Raw genomic sequence first — 21,764 nt, 5'->3', positions numbered from 1 at the left:
TTAATGCTGCTTGAAAACAGAGAGAGAGAGAGAGAGAGAGAGAGAGAGAGAGAGAGAGAGAGAGAGGATACCATAAAGTTAACTAGATATCGTTTAAAACGTAAAACAACCAGATCCTTTGTTCTCAGAGGGAATTTGCGGATCTCAATTTGGAATTCCATTTTGTTGTTGATCATTACGAGGAAACGAAGCCTCTCATCGTTAGGAAGGCCCTCCCACGGAACGTGGATGCAATTTCCTTGTGGCGGATGATGAGCTGGAGGAATGTTGTCTGAATGGACAGTGCATTTGATGCTGCTTCTGTTAAAAAGACTGTGGTTGAAGTTCATTGGTGTGCATGACGAGTCCCTCATACTTGCCTGTACACAAGCCAGGGAACGGGTCGTCGTCTTACTTGGATATTTAAGTAAAGGAGGGAAGAAAAGAAACAATGAAAGAAAATGAGAAATGTAAGAGTGCGTTATATAAGTGAAGAAAATCTGAATGTGGTGAGAATTCAGAGCGTACTGGAGAAACAAAAAGAAAGGAGGAGATGAATGGGGAAAAAAAAGAGAAAGAAATGAGTGGGCCAGGATAAGGGGAGAAGGCTGTAGAGAAATAAAGGAGAGAAGAGGGATAAATCGAGTGAGATAAAGATGACCGGGTCACAAGTACTTACGAGATTGCAGAGAGAGAGAGAGAGAGAGAGAGAGAGAGAGAGAGAGAGATTTGTCAACAGGTAGGTGTTGCGCGTGCGCACTCACCATACTTTTTGCTTTTTGAATTGAAGTCTGCTCTACCTCAGTTCATCTGAAACTACAGCCATCAGCAGCCATATATATCAAATGTTGTCCAGTGCGTGTTTCTTTACATCCCATCTGAAGTACAGTGAGTGATCTTTCCAGTTAGCTGCACTCCCGTATCAGAGAGAGAGAGAGAGAGAGAGAGAGAGAGAGAGAGAGAGAGAGAGAGAGAGAGAGTACTTCTTCCAAGTCCCTTGGCCCCCTAGACCCTACAGCGAATCTGACTAGTCCGTAGACAGCGTGGAGAGCTGGTTAGTTGAGGATCAAGCCTTGGGGATGAGGAGTCGTTAGGAACAAAACAGCTGCTCCGGACAGCCGTCTTGAACGGCTGACTTAACACAACTTGACTCAGACACCATTATTTAAACAGCTGGCACCCAAACAGCCGGCTCGGACACCTGACCTGGACAGATGTTTAGGACAGCTGTCTTTTTTTAAACACCTACTGGGAACAGCTGATCTCGACAGATGAGACACGAGCGATTGACTACCGGAGGGTTGCCAGCTTGTCACAGCTGGTTCAAGATGGTTCCCTTTTAACACCAGTGTAAAAACAAGGACAGAAAGTGATGGCACAGTCCAGTTCATTAGTGGCGTTCTGGAGTAGAATACATTCTTATTCTCCAAAACAGGATCAAAGCACTTTAGCACCAGAACATGTACTAATGAGACCAATGTATATAGGTGTCACATGCTTTTTTTTTTCATAATAGGATCGGCTCTCCACACCATTTCATCACAGTTGCAAGGAAGAAGAACTCAGTAAGTACAGAATCCTCGAACTAGCTTAGCTTACGTAATGCATCATCTATATACACATTTTACATGATTATATACACAAGGAAATTGGTCTAAACCGAGTCAAGAGAGTGTCCTTTTTTTTCCTCACAAAACGTAGAATTGTTTTTTCTTCTTGTGTTTGTCCACAGCTTCATCGTTATTTGACCTTCATTGTCATTTATTATGTAGTTTGTTCTCTCGGTCTACAAGAAAAGCAAAGGAGGGAAATAATGGCTGTATTTTTATGTCATCACCGTGAGTCTGACTCATGAGTACCGAAATTAAATGTTTGTATTTAAAGGCTATCGTGTGTGTGTGTGTGTGTGTGTAATATATAATATATATATATATATATATATATATATATATATATATATATATATATATATATATATATATATATATATATATATATGGGCACACACAAACATAAATAATTATCTATTATACAATGAGCATGACCAGATTGTTTAAATCACTGGGTAGGGGAAAAGACTTTCGTTCGTTTTAGACACTTCTCTCACAACCACTAAGTTTCACTCATCTAGTAAACGTGTAGTAATATCTATTCCGAAACCACACGAGATTATATATAAAAAAAGTCGATTTACTGGTGTCGCAGGAATGTCTTAAGAATCACTACCTGACTGTTAAGGAAGGTTGATTACTGTGTGATATTTCAGTGGGACGTTGGTCGAGCCTTTATATACCTAAATCCCAAGTTTTCCTCACTGTGTGTATGCACCGCGTCCGGGGAGACAACGTTTTTTTATACGTATTCCGACGGGACGGGCGGAAGGGGCTGGTCCTGTTTGCTCTGTCCAACGTACACTCCTCTCCTTTGCGGCCCCTGTTGTTGACGGCTGGGCAGTGGAGGTAGCGGTCTGTGGAGGGACTCCTCATCCTCGTCTTCTGGGTTGTTGTTGAGTGCCTCGCCCTGGACCGCATCTGTGACCCCGGCTGTTACCCCAGGTGCTCCACTGGTGACCCCCGGTGCCCCACTGGCGACCCCAGCGGTGACCCCCGGTGCCCCACTAGTGACCCCAGCGGTGACCCCGGAGGAGGGGACTCCCCCGGAACTTGAAGTAGAGGAAACGGTTCCCCCTAGCGTTTGGGAGGCGTTTACGGCCGCGCGAGACTCATTAACATTTTTTACGTTAGGTAAGGTCTGCACCTGATTGGCTGTGTGTATGACGTTCATGTTAGGTTGGAGCGGGGGCAGGACAGCCTCGACGCCTCTGTTGTCGAGGGCGAGGTGTTGCGGAAGGAGTTCGAGGGCCAGGGGGAAGAGTTCGTGGTTGTGGAGGGGAGGGTGGAGTGCCTGGCCGAGGGCGTGGGCTGGCGGCGGCTCTCGGGGTGCCGGGATGTTGTGCCTGTCGGGGCCCGCCAGGAGGTTGTGGTGATTCATCATAGCCACGCTGGACGAGATGTTCGATGGCATCAGCGAACGCTGGAGGTTCAGGTTGTTGCGCTCCTCGTTCTTCTTCTTTTTCTTCTTTTTCTTATTGTTGTGGTTATCTGAGGACGAGACGTCGGAGTAATACGCCGAAGAGGGCGTCGACGTCGAACCCACAGAGCTCTCGGGTTGCTCCAGCCCTGCCTCCGATAGCACGTACCCGGCATTCTCGTAGGTGCTGTCGTTGATGTAAGCCCGAAGGCCCCCTGCCAGGGAAAGTGGTCGCAGGGGATCGGGAATCTCAGAGTAGGTGTTGAGGGAATACGGGCGATAAGACACGCCCCCGCTGGCGCTACCTGGCGTCGACGCCGTCGTGGAGTTGAGTTCGGCGTAGACGGCGCTCTGGGCGTCGGCATTGACGTAAGGCTCCTCCGTGTAGGAGTTCTCGGAGCCTTGGGAGGAGGCCGGGCGGAGGGGACGCTCCTGGGAGGACCCACGGCGCCACAGCTTCATACTCCAGCCAGTGTGGGTAGTGCCGCCTCCCGCCGTGGCCGCAGGAGCCTCCTCCCCCGTCGTCTTCACCGATCCTGCGCCAACTCGCGTCGTCATCCCAGCGGGGGCACCGGCGGTGGCGCTGGTGGCGGATCCTTTCGTCCAGGTTCCCCGTAGCAGCATCGGACACGCATCTGCCGGAAAATAAGATAAAGTTATGGCACAGACAGCAAGTGCTTCTTCTGTAACACGACTGGTAGGGATGATAATGATGTAGGCAAGAGTCGGTAACGATGAGGGAAGTTGTTACTCACACAAATAGCAATGGTAATGCTGATAGTGATGATGAGAGAAACTGACGGCAAGAACTGCTCATATTGATATTAATGATGGAGACAAGGGACATTCTTGTTGACCATCTTCTGCTGGCCTTGAACCTAGATTGGATCATTTTGAGGGTCAAATTTCAATGCCATCTTTACTATACCCTCATCTTCACTAAACTTCATCCTCACTACACCCTTACCGTTGCTACACCCTTACCTTTACTCTCAACTTTCAGTACACTTTCATATCCTCTTCTACACCCTTATGTTCACTGTACTCTACTAAACCCACGATACCTCTGACATTTGACCCATCCATGACAGATAAGGTCAAAAGTCAACTTTTCACACACACACACACACACACACACACACACACACACACACACACACACACACACACACGTTACCTTTATTATTGATTTGTGCATTATTATGGTGATTGGACCAGAAGACATAGTTCATGATTATAGTTGTAACTGTGAGAGAGAAACAGCTGAAATTATGATTTGATGAAACAAGACAATTAAATCAGCCTCACCTGTTACAGTGGAAATATATTCCTGCATTATTATTATTCTTATTTAATTTGGGAGACTAAATTGTAAAAAGTACTCATACACAAGCGTCTTTTTTCTGTGAAATCTTCTCTTGAAATCTTAGGTGTCAAGGAATTACAGCAAAGTAAATAAAAAGGCAATACCTGGTATGAAGTGATATCGAATCAATCAAAGAATGTCCCATTGCCAGTATATGCAACAGGTGCCTCCTGTATTTACACTAATTCATTCATGGGCTCCCGACTGCCAGTGTATAAGCAGTAATTCCAGTATTTACCACTTTAGAGTAAGCCATCATAAAAGACTGACAAAATGTATCACTGTAAAAGAAATTTCGAATTGTCTGCACTTGCACGTAAATCCCTTCCTCGTCAGAAAAATAAAACGCTACAAGAACCTTATTCTGTGATAAGCCAGGTTAAACGCTTACACGTAACAACCCTCGAAAGTCTGGAAAGTCCATGTCAGTAAAACGTAGAGCTGCGAAACTGAAGTATAAAGAAAGAAAAGCCTTGCATGGTAAACCAGACTGCTACTAAAATGTCCATAGCTCTGACCAAGACTGGACGAACAATCAAGTCTTTTGTAGTGTAATAAACCTCCTGAGTGTTTTACGACTGGACGCTGGAAGGTGTTGCATTGCTAGGGGGTCCAGCCGAGGTCTAGGGGATCCACTTCTCAGTGGAAGGGATTCCAGGGACGAAGCTTGAGGGGTTGTTAAGGGATTAAGGAGGTGAGTACTACCTAAATGTGTCCAGGGAAGAATTAGAACATGTCTGATGGATCGGTGCTTTGGAAGGTCAGGTGAGAGGTGTCTAAGGGGTTCCACGGTCAAACTGAGACGTGAAGGGTTCCAGGACTCAGGCGGGGCTCAAGGTCTGATTGCGTCCAGGGCCGGGGAGGTTGAATCTGCGTGTTCCAGGACCGAGTTGGGTAACATTCATGTGCTCCAGGGTCAGTTTGGGTGACATTCGTGTGTTCCACGGTCAAGATGTGTGATACTTGGGTGTTTCAGGGTCAAAATGGGTGACATTTGGGTGCTTCAGGGCTACAATGGCTAAGATTCGCGTGCCATAGGGCCAAAAGGGGGCGACATTTGGTTCTTCAAGGTCTGGGGTTGTTGACATTCGTTTGTTCCAAGCCCAAGATTTGTGACATTTGTTGGTTCCAGAGCCGGTATGGGTGGCATCCCTGTAATTCCAGGACCAGGATGTCACATGGAAGTGGAAAAAGGGGATGAAGGGATTTCAAAACTGGAGAGGAAGTTGGATCATGGCTACCTATGATTGAGTAGTCCCACGTTTGATTTGATTGATTCTGTAGACTCTCTGAAGCGCTAGAACCTAATGGTTGTTAAACGCTCCTTTGCATGAAAATATCTTGAGACATATATCCAGGATTAACTGGAAACGGATTCAAGGCGTCATAGCCATGGTGTCAGGGGACGCTTGGTGTTCCAGATCCTTGGTAGGAAGGATGGCTGCAGGCACTTGGGGTGTAGTGGAGTAGGTTCACAGAAGTACGAGCACGCACCTACCAGGAGGTCAGGGTCTCTGAGTTCGTTTACCAAGAGGCCCTGTGGCCGTCTGCTGGAAACCATTAAGCCAGCTATTGTTTCGCACACCTTTCAGAGTCCTGGGTTCGACTTCCATGTGAGGAACGTCACCCTACGAGCATTCCCAGGGAGTCAGACGGAGGGGGATGGGGGTGATTAAGGAGCACGGAGGTGAGGTTGTTTAGAGTAGGAGAGGCACACTTGGCAAGGCTTCTATACTGTTCTGAATAAGGAAACAGCTTATCCGGTACCCATCCAAAGCGACGTCACGGTAAACAAATGGCGTGTCACTAAAACAATATTGTGTGAAAACTGAAACCGCTTCAGCGCAGAGGATGAAGTTTAGATTAACGTTGGCAGAGGTGGTAAGATGTCATGTAGACAGAAGAGGAGAATAGGCGTGAATGGAATGAGACAGGAGATAATGAATGTAGTAGACAGAACAAAGGGGAGATTAGAATGGGGAAAAAGAAACCTCACCCAAATGTTACCTTCTTGCATCTTTCCCTCCTTTCCCATCGGTCTTACTCTCTCTACCCTAAACTATCGTTGGTTCGTTCACTACTGTCTATCCCAACCTTCCAATCTTTCTCATTCTCCCTCTCATAGTCCATCTTGGAACGTTTGCTCCATCACTTTCACACTACCTCCCTTCCCTGCTGGAGGACCGGTTACCTTCCTCTACGTTCCCCATTCTCCCCCCATCTTTTCACTCAACCTCCCAGCTCCTCATTTCGAACTCACCACCTCCTGGGTCATGCTTCTAACCCTACCCCCTACAGTGGCCTACACACAGACCCGGATCAGTTTTTTCTACCTCTTCCTCCCCCCTCCCTCCCCTCTCTCTTTCTCTCCCACAGCCCTTCCCCCCCTCCCCCAACGCTCCCAGCTGCACCACTGTCACGAAATATGTGTATGACTCACATTATGAGCCAGTGAAATAAGAATCTTATCAGTGTGTGTGTGTGTGTGTGTGTATGTGTGTGTGTGTGTGTGTGTGTGTGTGTGTGTGTGTGTGTGTGTGTGTCTCGTCCACACCTGCGCCTCATGTGCGTCATCTACACCTGTCTTTTCTACATCTTACATTCTCCCGTCTCCGCACGCCTAGAAGGATATTGTAATAATGACAGTGGTGGGAAAAAATGGGATCTAAGGGGCACCCAGGTATTTGCCCAATAGGATCAGGTCTGCCAGATTCCATTTAATGCATGTTTATTTTCGTTCTCATTCTCGTGGAAAATCCCCAATAAGCTCCGGAATCTCCTTTCAAGCCCCAGCGGCCATAACCCGCAAGAGCATCTATATAAAAGACGCTCACGCGAACAAGCGCATTCGTGGCGCTGGGAGTGTCCCTGAGAGGGTGTTGGATCCCTTCCCCACGTCAGGGGTCCTTCGTCGATACCAGTGGTGATTTCTGAATGTTCCAGGATGTAGTGGTGGTGGTGATGAGGGAAAGGTAGTGGTAGTGGTGGTGCTGGTGATGTGCTTTGAGGCAGGTTTATTGGGGTCACAGTGGTGCAGCGCGTGTGGCGGTTAGGTAGTGTGGTATGTGGCTGTCCTGGTAGTGTGATGTGATCTGGAAATGGTTTGGTTAGTGTATAGCAGTAGATGTAAGGTGGTATTGTGGTAGTTTGGTAGTGGAGGAGTTGTGGTTTGGTTGTGGTGATGGAAAGGATGGTAGGGAAATAGCGTGATGATGGTGTAAGGTAGAAGAAAACACTGGAGAAATCACCCAGATCGGTTCCTCGACGCATCGCATGACATTTTCTGCTGCCGATCATGAGCAGTCCCTCATTTTCTTCAAAAAAAAAAAAAAAAAGAATCTTGAAAATTTTTGTCTTATAAGAAGACTGCATTAACGGGGTTTGAACTCTCAAAGCTTCGCCGAACTGGTCTGTTTAGAGTTGGTAAGACAAGCAGGTCAACGAGAGGTCAGGATCTCCTTTGACCAGCCCTGTAAAGCAGGAGCCGGCCTGGGAGGTCAGTGGTGGGAGAGAAAGGCTCCTCTCCTCTGTGGCTCCAACTGAGAACCAGTATGAGGCTGTATTTAGAGTGGGAGCGGTGACTGTGGAGGACGTTTTAAACCTCCGGGTCCTCCTGAACTGAAACTTTCTGGGGGTGTTTTGAACTATCAGGGAGGCAGTGGGAGTCTCCCCAAGTATTCTAGGTCGAGGAGAACTTTCCTAAGTATTTTAGGAGTAGGAGGACTTTCTTAAGTGTTATTGGTGTAGGAGAACTTTCCCAAGTATTATGGGTCAAGGAGAAGCTTCCTAAGTACTATAGGTCTTGGAGGACTTTCTTAAGTATATTAAGTATTATGTTGGAGAAGTACCAGGGATGTTGGAGGAGGTTCCTAAAGCATCATGGGTGCGGGGGAAGTTTCGATTATCAGGAATGTTGAGTTCTTTCGGTATCAAGGATACTGGATGAGTTCCCTAAGTATCAGAAATGTTGTAAAAGCTCCTTCATTATCGGGGATATTGGAGAAGTTCCCTAAGTATGAGGTTTGTTGGAAGGGTTCCTTAAGTATCACAGATGTTGGAAGGGCTCCCTAAGTATCAGGGATGTTGGGATGGTTTTCCCTAAGTATCAGGGATGTTGGGAGGGTTCCCTAAGTATTAGGGATGTTGGAAGGGTTCCTTAAGTATCAGGGATGTTGCAGGAACTCTCTTTAAACATTAGACGCATTGGGGGAGCTTGCTAAATATGAGAGATGTTGGGGTAGTTCCCCATACTCAAAAAGATGAAGAAAAAAAATGGGTTGTGTTAGAAAACTTTTAATTGCGTATTACTTTGTGTTTAGTGGTATTCGAGTTGCTGTTCTACATTCTCCCGTGCTGGAACTTATTTCTGTGTTGTTTTGAGGATACTTTGTAAATCTTAGGAACATATGCGATGCAATTCATCTGTTTAAAAGATATTAACTGTTTCCTCTAATTTCCCCAGGTGAACTTATATTTTCAGTTTAGATATAATTTGCATTACATTTTCAATTCAGAGTGTAATTTATTTCATTCGTAAAATTTCCAGATCTAGGAACTTGGATCTCTTGAAGATCCATATTTTATACGTTTTTCTTTTACTCTAATATAGATTCATGTTTAGTAAATGATTTAGGGAAATTACTTTGCACTTTCATTTGACTTATATTTGCTCTAAGAGTTCACCCCAGTACAACAGATTCTCTCTCTCTCTCTCTCTCTCTCTCTCTCTCTCTCTCTCTCTCTCTCTCTCTCTCTCTCTCTCCTTGGTAAGAAGCTGTAAAGTCAGCTGATACGAACGAACAATAGATAACAAATCTAACAACTAACAGCCACATGTTGCATGGGCTGTCATGGACCTCCATGCCCAAAAGGAAAAAAAAAAGGGAGTAAAGTGAATATTCTGGTGACTGTCATAATATTTAAATGGGCATTGCCAAGTCGTTCACGGTGCGTCGTTAAAGAGGAAGGTAACAATACTATCTCGGGGAAGCAACAAACCTTCTTTGAGGGCAGAAATTATATTGTACCTGTCAAAGGCACACAAAACAGCCTAGGAGAAAGAAGAGGCTCGCTGGATTCCGTTGCCCACTAAAGTTTATTGCCTTTTTGTTCTCTTGCAGTGATGGTGAGGGATGGGAAGTGCAGCTGACTCGTGTTTGTGTGCTGGGAAGGGGAGGCTGGTCGGTTGTCGGGGGGAGATGGGCGAATGGAGGAGGCTAAAACGGGTGATTGTAGAGGAGAGGGTGAGAGGACGAAGGGTAAAGGATTGTGGAGGAGAGGAGTAAAGGAGCACGGTTGGGAAGTCTTGGAGGAGGAGGCTGGGACGTTGTGGTGGAGAGGGTCAGATGGAGAAGGTTAGTAGGTTGGGGGAAAGGTGGACAAAGGGAGGAAGGGCATGGCAGGGAGTATGGGAGCGGTAGTGGGTAATGAGAGATGGGATAAGAGGTATCTGTATGTATATGGAAAGGAAGGAAAGGGTGCTTACAGGGTGAAAAGGATTAGTTTTCAGGTAAAAAGGAAAAGGGGAAGTGAGATAAAAGAGGGTGATTTCCCTGGGGATGAAAGAAGCAGGTGATTATAGAAAGGGTAGTAAGGTAGGGCTATCCTGGGGCGATGGAGATTGAAGATTGTGGGTATGGAATGTTCTACGGGGGGATTCTACGGGTAGAAGGGAAGACCGCGCAAGATTCAGAAGATTGTATACGATCTTAAGGCTATCCGATTAGGTGCTGATGAAGTAGAGTACACATTATTATCTTTCATTTTTTATGATTTCATCAAATGTTTATGGCAAGCGCCTAGTGATTTTTTTTCATCCTTTCGTCAAATGCTCTATGCAGTCTCCTCTGCAGTCTCCTGGGCCTTGATACGTGCCAAGAGTCTCCACCGGAGTCTCCTGAGCCTTGGCTGGAATCATCACGGTCTCATAGACCACAATTTATCTGGCGGCCCTTCTGACACCAGCAAGTCCTCTTTAACCTTCTTTGGGGACTCTTCCTATCTCTTATGGCCAGGAATCTTCTCCACTTCGTTCATATACGCAGCCTTTTCGATTTCGTCTTTGGACTCGGCCATCTTCTCGTCCTCGACCTTAAACTGTACCTAGTGATGGGAAGGATGTCTCAGGCCAGCAGCAGCTGCCACAGGAAACTAAGGAAGAGCCCTGCGCCCTTGCCACCATCAGTGCCACCACCACAGCCAACGCAGGACCTCTGCAGGGGAGGCAAGGATCCAGGATAGGTTTCACACGGTCGATGTATCTCACTGGCTCTCCGGGCCTGGCTGCCTGCTCCCGTAAGGCCATCACGTCCCGGAGGCCAGAGACAAGGGTCAGCTTAAAAGGTGGACAAGGTAAGGCTCCCGCACCTGCGGGATTTCCGACGGGAGCGTCAACAGCTTGGGTTTCAGCGCTCAAAGGGTCCCATGAAAAGGACGCAAAGTTCGTTGGTCTGCTCGTGGCGCCCTTGCAGGATGGAGACTAGCTTCTACTGCGTCTCCAGTAGAAAGCTACACAGGACAGAGAAGACACTTTTCTCCAGGTGGAGGAGATGTCCGTCAATAGGAATCCCTCTTCTATCTTTGACAACCCTAAAAGACACAGGTGAATAGGACTTCCTCCAAAAGGAGTACCCGAACAGGTCCTGCCTCTCCCCTCCTCCCTTTGACAACCCCTTCAAGACACGGGTGAAAATGAGGACTCCCTTTAAGATGAATACCCTAACTGGTCCTCCCACTTCCCTCACCTCAAACAAGCGTCCAGGACACAGGTGAAGAGGACCTCACACAACAGAACTTCTCCGAGAAACTCCACTTCCCAGCCTCCAGCGCCAACCTATCATAACCCAGAAGCCTCGCGACACAGGTGCCAAGGACCGGCTCCATCACGATGTTCCCACACACACACTCCCAATCCCTTACATCTCAAATCCCCCCCCAGCACAGAGGCCAAACACATCCCCTCCAGAGCTTCAGCCAAAGAGCTAAAGGTCCTTCATAGAATCCCATAATTACAATCCATGAACTTTTCCGTATTTTTTTTTTTTTTTTACACATATTGTTCGGATGTTTTTGGCATTAGTTCATGAGTTCTTTCACACAACCCATAGTAAAGTTACAGGCTTTTCCACAACCCACCTTTGGGTTGGGTGGATAGGATATGGAAAAGCCCCTCCATCCATCTCTATATCTCTCACACTGGTTAGACACCACCGGTGATTCGTGAAGACTGAACTTACCTCGGCCAGATGGAAGAATCTTGAATCTGGAATGAGAAAAAACAAAGCGAAATTAATGGATGGATCGTTTTTAAAATTACAAAAAAAGAAACAAATAGATTAGCACATGAGAGTAAGAAATATCGATTTGAGTCAAAGGGATGTTTGGCATTTTTATTGCTTCGGAGGAAAGGGATGGAAAGAGATGAAACAGAACGTGATGGCAGAATACACTGGAAGACAGAGCAGATGGGACTTAAGAGAAACCAGAGAGAAATGAAAAGATTAAAGGAATAGGGAAAGGTTGAGAGCGAATACTTAGGGAAAGGGAGAATGAAGGGTAAATGACCGTACGAAAGAGAAAAATAATTATCTGCTAGGAATCTCTCTCTCTCTCTCTCTCTCTCTCTCTCTCTCTCTCTCTCTCTCTCTCTCTCTCTCTCTCTCACTCTCAGTATCCTCTGCAATTCGTCATTCCTTGATCGTTCAAGCCCCCCCCTCCCCCACCAATACCTACACTTCCACTCCTCATTTCTCATACCTTCACCTCCCCATGAACACTTCCTTCCTAATCCATCTCCGGAACTCATTTGTAGCTTCACAACCTCTCGATTTTATAGACTGAAATTCCTGCTTTCTAAATGGTCGAGGTAACTGCCACACCATTGGAGAATACTCAGAGAGAGAGAGAGAGAGAGAGAGAGAGAGAGAGAGAGAGAGAGAGAGAGAGAGATTACAATTCATTTTCCATGCAACTTTCCGGAGTTTCCAGAGAAGGTGCCATTTTTCTAACTTTTTTCATCTCATTCTTAAATTGGAAGTTCGTGGGGGAAGATCCTACTGAGAGTGCAGCAGGTGTTTCTAATGTTCTAAGGAGCAGACGTGTCGTTAATAGCTGGTAAAGCGATGATGTAGCGTTTGTGTGTGTGTGTGTGTGTGTGTGTGTTAAGGGGATACGTCTTATCTTCCCGCTATGTAGAGAAACCAAATTAACCCACCCCCCTCCCCCAAAAAAGTTAACAGTAGAAGACTTACTTTCGACATCTGAGCAGTATGACCATCACGACGGCCCCGACCACAGCAGAGATGAGGGCGACGCCCACCAAGATGCCGATCATGCCTCCACCCACGCCAGATTCTGTGGAAGGAAAGGTGATCTTAGCATTGTCGATGCCATTTTGGAAACAGGGAAACACGGCTCCTTATCTTATCATCATGGATAAGGATGTGAAAAGGAATACTCCTATTTTCATTGTTCAGAAAGTGATTATATATATATATATATATATATATATATATATATATATATATATATATATATATATATATATATATATATATATACACATACATACATATACATAATCATTTTACATGTCTTCACCATTCATATGTTCATAGGTAGACTGTACTATTGATATTTTTATTTGTGGTATGATCTCTCTTGCACTCATCTTGTGTGTCTGTGTTATTCTTACAGTTAGTCTTTTGTAATAACTTTAACATTTACTCGCCTTCACTCACACAGTCGCTCTACCGGTCAGCCTGCAACGTTCACCATCGCAATCCCTCTTCCTCATGTGTGTTTATAATCAAGAAAACCTACTTATTTTCGTAATCACTTTCGCTCACTCTTGCAGTTTCTTACAGTCTGTTTCGCATCAAGTCTCAATCAGTCACTTTTATGATTAGTCTCATAAATCAGCCTCAGGCAACAGCCAGACTCATGCTTGTAATCAGTCTGCCTCAATATCTCTATCGATCAGAGTCTTATAAAATCAGTCTCTCAAATTATTATCACACATTGAACATCCCCAGCCTCCTTCGGTTGAAAGAGCATGAGAAAGTGGCTGATACATATTGAAAGGGTCATACCCGACCGTATGATGCTGGAGAGAGAGAGAGAGAGAGAGAGAGAGAGAGAGAGAGAGAGAGAGAGAGAGAGAGAGAGAGAGAGAGAGGATGCCTTTAGATGGAATTCAGGTTTTCATTCGATGAAACCGAAGTCCTCACTCAGTTGAAGAATATTGTACTCAGTTCATACGTTCAGTCCCTATAAACTGCCTCTTGCGCAACATTAAAATTCCTGGACTACACACTTGTCAGCGTCGGATCTGACCTGCTAATTTTATCCATCCTGGTAGAAAATTTGTGGAATCCTGTCATTTTGAATAATTCTGTTACCCTTATTCTGAGATTACCCAAAGTCTTGTAGGTTTTTATATCGCAAGTGAATCAAGAGACTAAGCTAGTCAGAATTGATACTTGATCATGTACATATATCATTAAGGGAACTGGGTCGAGGATTGTGGTGCTCCACCAGTTACATGCAAGATATATATATATATATATATATATATATATATATATATAGATATATATATATATATATATATATATATATATATATATATATATATATACATATATATATATGTATAATGCTCCTCTCCTGCCAGCTGACCGATGCTTTTTATGCTGCTGCATATATCCATATTGACACCATGGTCTTGTGTTTTGAATAGCAGGCTGCCATGTAGGATATTATCAAAGACTCTCAATGAAGTACACATACAGGATATTAGGTGCTACTAATAGAGAGAGAGAGAGAGAGAGAGAGAGAGAGAGAGAGAGAGAGAGAGAGAGAGAGAGAGGAGTTCGTAGTTCTGCCTGTACCCGAGTGGTCCAACCGGACCCCAAGAACGCGTGCCCTTCCATCGTCCACAAACAGACAGATAGGCGACCGGGAGCCATGCAGCAGCCGGGACACCCAGTAAGGCGTAGAGCCAAATAATTTAGCCATATCTGATGAAAAAAACTGACGTGATAGTGCAATAAAGAATCTAACGGACTCGTGCGATAAGGCCAACCTCCTCTGTCACACCTGCAGAAAGTGCAGTAGCCACCAGCACTTCAGACATTTCTCTCTCGTACCTTTCTCCTTCATCCCTACCTCTCTGATCTTAATGATTTCCTAGTTCTCCTTTTCTTTTCTCCTTCCTTCTCCTCTTCCTCCGTGTTTCGTGTTTAGTATAATTCTCATCCGTCGCTTTCTTGTTTCCAGTGACATATCAGAGGTTTCCTTCTCTTCATCCTCGCCATTCTTTTTGACATCTTAATTTTCTGCTTTTCGTCCATTTTCATCGTCTTTTTATCCTATTCTTTCCTTCTTATCTCTTCACTATTACTCTCACCTTCAACGTCTTTACTTTTTATATTTTGCTCCTGTCTGTATTCTCATCTCTGCCTTTCCCTTTTATCTCTGTAGCTTTGTCAGTTCGTCTAGATCCCTCTCCTCTTTTTTTTCTCTTACCCCCTCTCTCATATTCCCTATCCTTCCTTGTCCTTTCCTTCTCCCCACCTTGTGCTCTGATTCCTCTCTTTACCTTTTCCTCTTTCCCCATCTCTCAAGCCTTGCTGTTCAACCCCCTCCTTTTCTCCTTCCTTACTTATATTCTCCTTTACTCTTCACCGTTCCTTCTCATCTAATCTAATCCCTCTCACGTCTCTATCACCCCCGCTCTTTCTACCCCGTTCATCACGGAGCCCTGGCAGGAAGCCGAGGAGAGCCAGTGATCGGCCACACCACCTGCAGGAGCTCACCAGTATCTCAATTCCTGCTCGAGCCAGCTCACAATACGACCACGATTTGCTCCTCTAATATAATTTCCCCCAAGCTGGTCGGGGGGAGAGTGAGTGGTGGCTGGACCATTGGGGTGTGGGGAGGAGTGGCTAGCCGGCCCGTCGGGGAGTGAGGAGGAGTAGTGGCGGACTGGCTCGTCTTGGTGTGGGGAGTAAGTGACCCCGTTGGGGTGCAAGCGTGCGTTTCTCTCACCCCGATCACGCTCGAATAACGCCAGAGGGATTTATTTACCCTTAATTTCAGGCATCATCCAGCTCGCATCTCTGTCTAGTGCCTCCCGTGTGTGCTACCTGGGCACGCGCAGGGCAAGAGGCCCGTCCGCCTTATATAGCGGGGCCTCAGTCTTATTTATACCCTCGGTCTCCGATAATATTGTACCAATAATCGCCTTCACTATTTTACCTGCGGGCCCTCTCGTCTTGTTTTGGCGTGGAGTCGGCTATCACAGGGAGTGATCACTCGTGCGTGTGCCTCCTGCACGGTAAGGGGTCGGTCGTCAGGAAGGAAGGAGGGGGCAACACGGACTGGCGGAGGTGTTGCGAGAGCGACCACCTTCGCCTCCTCACTTGCCCTAGTCTCCTCCTCCTCCTCCTCCTCCTCCTCCTCCTCCTCCTCCTCGATCTCCTCCTCCTCCTCTTCCTCGATCTCCTGTCAACCAGGACTCCTTCCATTGGGGGGAGGAGGAGGAGGAGGAGAGGGTTTGACTTCTATAGGGAAGAGGAGGTGAGGTTTTGATCCCCGCAGGAAATAGGGAGAAGGGTTTTTACTTCCCCAGGGAAAGGTGATAGGTCTTGAAAGGTGGTAAAAAAAAAAAAAAAAAGATATTTTCTTGCACTGAAGTTGCTCTGTGGTTGCGTAAACCGTTATGGAATCCACCAGGGTGTGTTTATTTGGGTTCTTATATTTTCCTTCGCAAGAGATTGCGTGTCAGAGCAAAACCCAGCACGGTGAGGTGAGACGTGACGTGGTGCATCGAGAAGCGGCACAACGGACGGATGTCAGTTGTAGACGTCTGGTTCGGGAGGAGCGAGATTGTACAGCTGGGGTACACTCGTTCAGAAAAGAGGGTAGAGGAAGGGAGGCGAACGAGGGAGGAAAGATGGTAGGTTCAAGAAATAAATGGGGGTGTGGGAGGTAATGGTAATGATAACTTACGTTGTATATTACGAAATATGACTGCAAGAAACTGAGGAGAAAAAGGATGGATCATACGCAAACAGACGGTGCAATCTTTGCCTCATTCCCCAGCAGCAGCGCCGACGCACACATACACACACAGCCCGGAGGGGCTAAACGAGACACTTACGACAGATGTGAGCCACCGAGGAACACAAGAAGGGAGGAAACTCGCGTCATCGAGAAATACTACAATTCAAGGCTACGGGCGACTCCCACGAGCTACACACACACACACACACACACACACACACACACACACACACACACACACACGTTGTATATATATAAGACGGTGAATTTAAGAGATGGTTACAGTTCCTTACAGCTGTACGAAGCGTGAAATTCCAGCCGTGAAATTGTTCCATTAGGACGACGAAATAAAAGTTTTTGCCCTTATGGCTTTATTTTTTTTCTCTTTAGTTAAGAAAAAAGGAAAAGACAAGATTATTTTACTTTCGTTGAAAGGAGAGACTGTGTGGTTTGTTTATTTATTTATGTATCTTTTTTCGAACTATCATGGCTTTTATTTCCAGGTTGTGGTGTGTGTGTGTCTGTGTGTGTGTGTGTGTGTGTGTGTGTGTGTGTGTGTGTTTGTGTGACGAGAGAGAGGTATTGCACTGTTCTGCTTGTTGACACACCGCACACACACACACACACACACACACACACACACACACACACACTCACACATACACACACAAATATACATACAGTGTACCCATCTCACAAAAAACTCTTAACAACACGGTTAGCGCCCGAGAGCCAGCCGCGCCCTTTAGCAAAATCTCCTAAGTACTTCGTCAGGCAAGTACTCTCTCTCTCTCTCTCTCTCTCTCTCTCTCTCTCTCTCTCTCTCTCTCTCTCTCTCTCTACCGTCCGCTTGAGTTAGCGATTCACTTCGCACAAAAACGACCATAATATCTCACAAAATCATTTATAATTTCCCAACGGACAACAATTTTCTGCATGACATATCCTTGGGCGGGAAGAGAGAGAGAGAGAGAGAGAGAGAGAGAGAGAGAGAGAGAGAGAGAGAGAGAGAGAGAGAGAGAGAGATTAGTACTTATGGAGAGATTTTATCAATTAGGCAGGGCTAGCGCGTAGAGCATATCGCAAACGCTAACAGCATCTGGTGTTCCAAGGATGTCACACACCCAAGAGCTGACTCACGCTTCTCTCTCTGATCGTGTGAGAGGTTGGGTTTCCTACATTGTATAGCTGTTGGGAGAGAGAGAGAGAGAGAGAGAGAGAGAGAGAGAGAGAGAGAGAGAGAGAGAGAGAGAGAGAGAGAGTTCAGACGCAAACCTGAGGGAAGAGGGTTTCTCTCTATTAATATCATCTCCTCGTTCAGTTGACTCTCTCTTTCTCTCAAGTGAAAGCCTCTCCCTTAAGTGAGAAGGTTGAGGGATATAGAGGATCACCTGCTTCCTCCCTTGCAGTAGTTATCTCCCTTTTTTCTCCCTTTGTGTAGAGTGAACTTCCTGTTATCATCTTCACTGCAATGGAAAAGTCTCGCTTCCATTGATCTCTTCCAAGAGAACTGATGGAAAGAATATTTGTGTCCCTTTCTTTTGGCTTTGATTCCCTTATCTCTTCCACTACGACGAAAGGAAGGAAATTGGTTTGTTTGAATTTATCTCCTCCATTCATCACTTCCACCAGAACAGAAGGAAAAGAAATGATGTCTTTCTCTCTCTCTCTCCCACTCATCTCTTGAACTGTAAGAGTAGGAAAAGATCTGTTGTCGTTTTGTCTCACCAATTATCTCTTCAGATGAAATGAAAGAAAGAGTATTGTTGCGTTTCCTGTCTTTGTTATACAATGAAGAAAGTGCTAGGATGTAGAGGATGTAGAGTCTCTTATCTGTCTTATCTCCTATACAGGAGGAACTGTGTAATCTCTCATTTATTCTTAATTCTCATCTGAGCAACAGGAGGGAGGAATACTGACTCTCTCTGTCTCTCTTTACTTGGAGTACACAAGAAACAGTTATTAAACGTCCTTTTCATCTCTTGAAATAAAGAGATTCAAAAGAGAGAGTTGCCTGTTTCATCTCCTCTCGCTGAAAGAGACTGGAGACACATATTACTTCCTCTCCCCCTACAGTTCCCCCTTTTTAATAAATAGCATCCTGGTCATGGTAGTGGAAGGGGTGAAGGATGTTTCTCCCGTAGAGGGGAAGCAGTAACGTCCGGACCACAGATATAAAAAAGGAAAAAGAAAAAGACTCTCCCTCCCCACCTCGGGTTCTCGCTTGAAAAAAAAAAAGAATAAAAGAGTCATTTTTATCCAATACTTTTGCCAAATTGTTTTCTGTCTAGGCGTATTTCAGAGCTTTGCTTAGGCTTTGTATATTTCTCGGGACGCATTTCTCTCCAAACACTTTTTTCGTATTTTTCATTGCAATTTTTAGAAAGAGAGAGAAAAAAAGTCATGAACAGCAGTGGAAGAAAACATCCCTGAAAGTCCTTTAAAGACAGCTTGTATCACAGAGCTTCATAAATCGTTTCCTGAGGAATGAATTGATGTTTCATTCGCTCTCTCTGCGAGACGAGGCAAGATCTTCTCCCGTCCTGCCCTGGCAAATGTGGCTTAACGTTCTAAGTTCACTCATTTGTTTTCAATCCGTTCGTTTCCCTCCAGCGGGAAATTGGCAGTTAACAATCTCTCTCTCTCTCTCTCTCTCTCTCTCTCTCTCTCTCTCTCTCTCTCTCTCTCTCTCTCTCTCTCTCTCTCCAGGCTCTACCATATCGCCACAGATGTCGACATCCCAAATGGTTCAAGTTTCAGGTCTGATGGTAATAATTTCACAGGACTTGAAGATAGAGGGAACTCTCTTCCCGTACTTTTTTAATAACGAAAATGGAGTTCAGAAGAGGTGTAACAAATGGTATTGGATTCCATTACGGGAAATATTTAAAAAAGAAAGGGCAGGGAATTTATAATGTGATTGTAGAGTTTAAAGATTCCATTGAAGGTGTCTGTAGCTTACGTTATGGCTTGTCAGAATAATTGGTTCCCATTTTTTTCTTACTGAAAATTCAGACTCTTTAGTAAGTGTTGCCAGCTGAAGCCAGTGGCCACGATAAAGTGGCCATGTGACTGTAAATTATGTGGCCATTTGAATACTTTGAAAATAAAATGGCCATGTCAGTACTTTCTAAATAATGTGGCCATGTGTATATTTTGTAAATGTTGTTGCCATGGTAAAACTTTGTAAATACTTCTGTGAGAATCTCATTAAAGTATTTAAGCACTTGTCACGACTGAGCAAAATCTGTAGACATTTAAACATTTTGTGCAGCAAAGCATTATGTAATGGTGACCATTGACAAATTTTTGACCATATAAATGTTTTGGCTTTGAATGCAGCGACCATGGCTTGATTATATTGGGACTTTGCTTACGTTTTGACTTGACATACTGCATAAACTTGTCAGCATAGTTCGGAAAAAAAAAAAGCCACAGCACCACACTCGCCACCCCTCATGCCACGAGAGATCCCTCGTCCCCAAGTTGCAGTTCGGCACCGCAGCCGCATCGAGACCATCTGATCTCGTACATCCATTGACAGAAACGGGCACGTCAGTAGCACGGCAGTACGGCCCTTGGATTTGATGGCCTGGCCTTTGACCTGATCCTTTACTTGAACAGGTCAAAGGCTAGGCTGTCATACCCATGGGTCGTACCGTCGTGCTCAAAGGTCATAACTTCGTGCAGAAGTGTCGTGTCGTCATGCACATCGGTCATACCATCGTGCTCATGGGTCGTACTGTCGTACTCATGGGTCGAACCGTCGTGCTCAGGGTTCACACTATCTTGCACAAGGGTCATAACGTCATTTTTATGGAACTAAACGTTGAAAATATATTGAAGCAGACCTGAAAATAATATAGGTCTTGAATATACCGGTTTATACCAATAATATTTTACAGGAAACTGATGAAAAGGTGTAGCAAAAACAACTTTTCAGGAATATGCAAATGAATTCTGTGCGACAGAGAGCAGCGACAAAAAACCCCCACATCCTTTCATCCTACGAATTTCCTTTCGTCATTTATATTTCATGCCAGAAAGATTTAAGAGTTTAAGAAAAAAGAAAAACAAAAACAAAGAACCGAATTTCTTGAACTCTGTTTAAATATCATTCACATATCTTAACACACTGTTTACATATCATTCACCTATCTTTCTACACATGTGTACATAAAAATGTGCGGGATGTGGACTGGCATCCCGATCTTAGTTATGAAGCCATAACGTACATCAAATCTTTGATAAAACTTCACGTTTCGTAAATTTTTACGTTTTCCATACGTCCCACGAACCACTAGGGGCAGCCAAGCATCGGAGAGTAAAGAACATTTATTTTTTCTCTCTATGTTGTGAGTTGTAAACACGACCAGGAAATACATTATATATATATATATATATATATATATATATATATATATATATATATATATATATATATATATATATATTAGAAAAGATGACATGTTTACCAAATGCCGTCCTAGCTACGTCTCTTCGTTGTATATCAACTGACTTATATTTCTCTCTTGTGTCTCCCCTGATGGTGTGATTATCACACAAAAGTGCACTTGGAAACTTATCGTGTGTCATTTTCCCCGTGGACTCATAGAAATATATATATATATATATATATATATATATATATATATATATATATATATATATATGTGTGTGTGTGTGTGTGTGTGTGTGTGTGTGTGTGTGTGTGTGTGTGTAAGGTGCAACACAGCTGCATGAAGCAGTTGATGTCTCAAACTCCCCATTTCTGCTCGCGAGCTCCCCAGATTAAACGGTCGCCTGGGATTATTTTACATATATAATGGAGCGAAACCCCGCAATGGCGCGAGTGAGGGCGTCGTTAGCACGGCAGAAGAAGCCGATAATGATGTGTACCTACGGCCGGAGGAGACGGCCCTGAAGGTGCAGCTGGAGGGGGCGGTGAGGACCCTGAACGAGTGGGAAACGTCGCCAGGGACTCAAGAAGCAGGAGGAGGAGGAGGGAGGAGGAGTTGCTGGAGAGCCGCGGGGGAGTTATAAAAATTCTCTCTCTCTCTCTCTCTCTCTCTCTCTCTCTCTCGGGCTGGCGTTGGGAGGGGGGGGGGGGGGGGGACGCGGTCATTAGTTTAGCCTGGACAGAGCGTGGTGACAATCTGGAGGGAGGAGGGGGAGGTAGAGGGGCGTTCTCGGCAAGGGAAGGGAGGGGGTGGATGAGGAGCTCTCGTAGGAAAGATGATGGAGAGACGAGAGGAAAGGAGGCGCAAGGTGGAGACGTGGACCCAGGAACAAGGAGATGGGAGTGAGGAGGTGTAGGATACAA

The 21,764-nt window shown here is 45.2% G+C and overlaps 1 protein-coding gene across 1 annotated transcript in view; it reads right to left on the bottom strand.

Moving 5' to 3' along the window:
• Positions 1 to 1,920: 1,920 nt before the first annotated feature.
• The window catches only part of LOC139764976 (uncharacterized), a 398,950-nt gene continuing 379,106 nt past the window's right edge, over positions 1,921 to 21,764 (bottom strand). Inside the window, exons 3-5 of the mRNA XM_071692028.1 lie at positions 12,625 to 12,727; positions 11,611 to 11,636; positions 1,921 to 3,644 (exon numbers count right to left, since the gene is read on the bottom strand). Coding sequence (XP_071548129.1) covers positions 2,332 to 3,644; positions 11,611 to 11,636; positions 12,625 to 12,727 — 1,442 coding nt within the window. The 3' untranslated portion in view covers positions 1,921 to 2,331. The remainder of the gene's footprint in view (positions 3,645 to 11,610; positions 11,637 to 12,624; positions 12,728 to 21,764) is intronic.

This window comes from Panulirus ornatus, chromosome 52 (assembly GCF_036320965.1).
Source record: "Panulirus ornatus isolate Po-2019 chromosome 52, ASM3632096v1, whole genome shotgun sequence".
Taxonomy (NCBI): Eukaryota; Metazoa; Arthropoda; class Malacostraca; order Decapoda; family Palinuridae; genus Panulirus; species Panulirus ornatus.
This window is presented reverse-complemented; position numbering and strand designations above follow the sequence as displayed.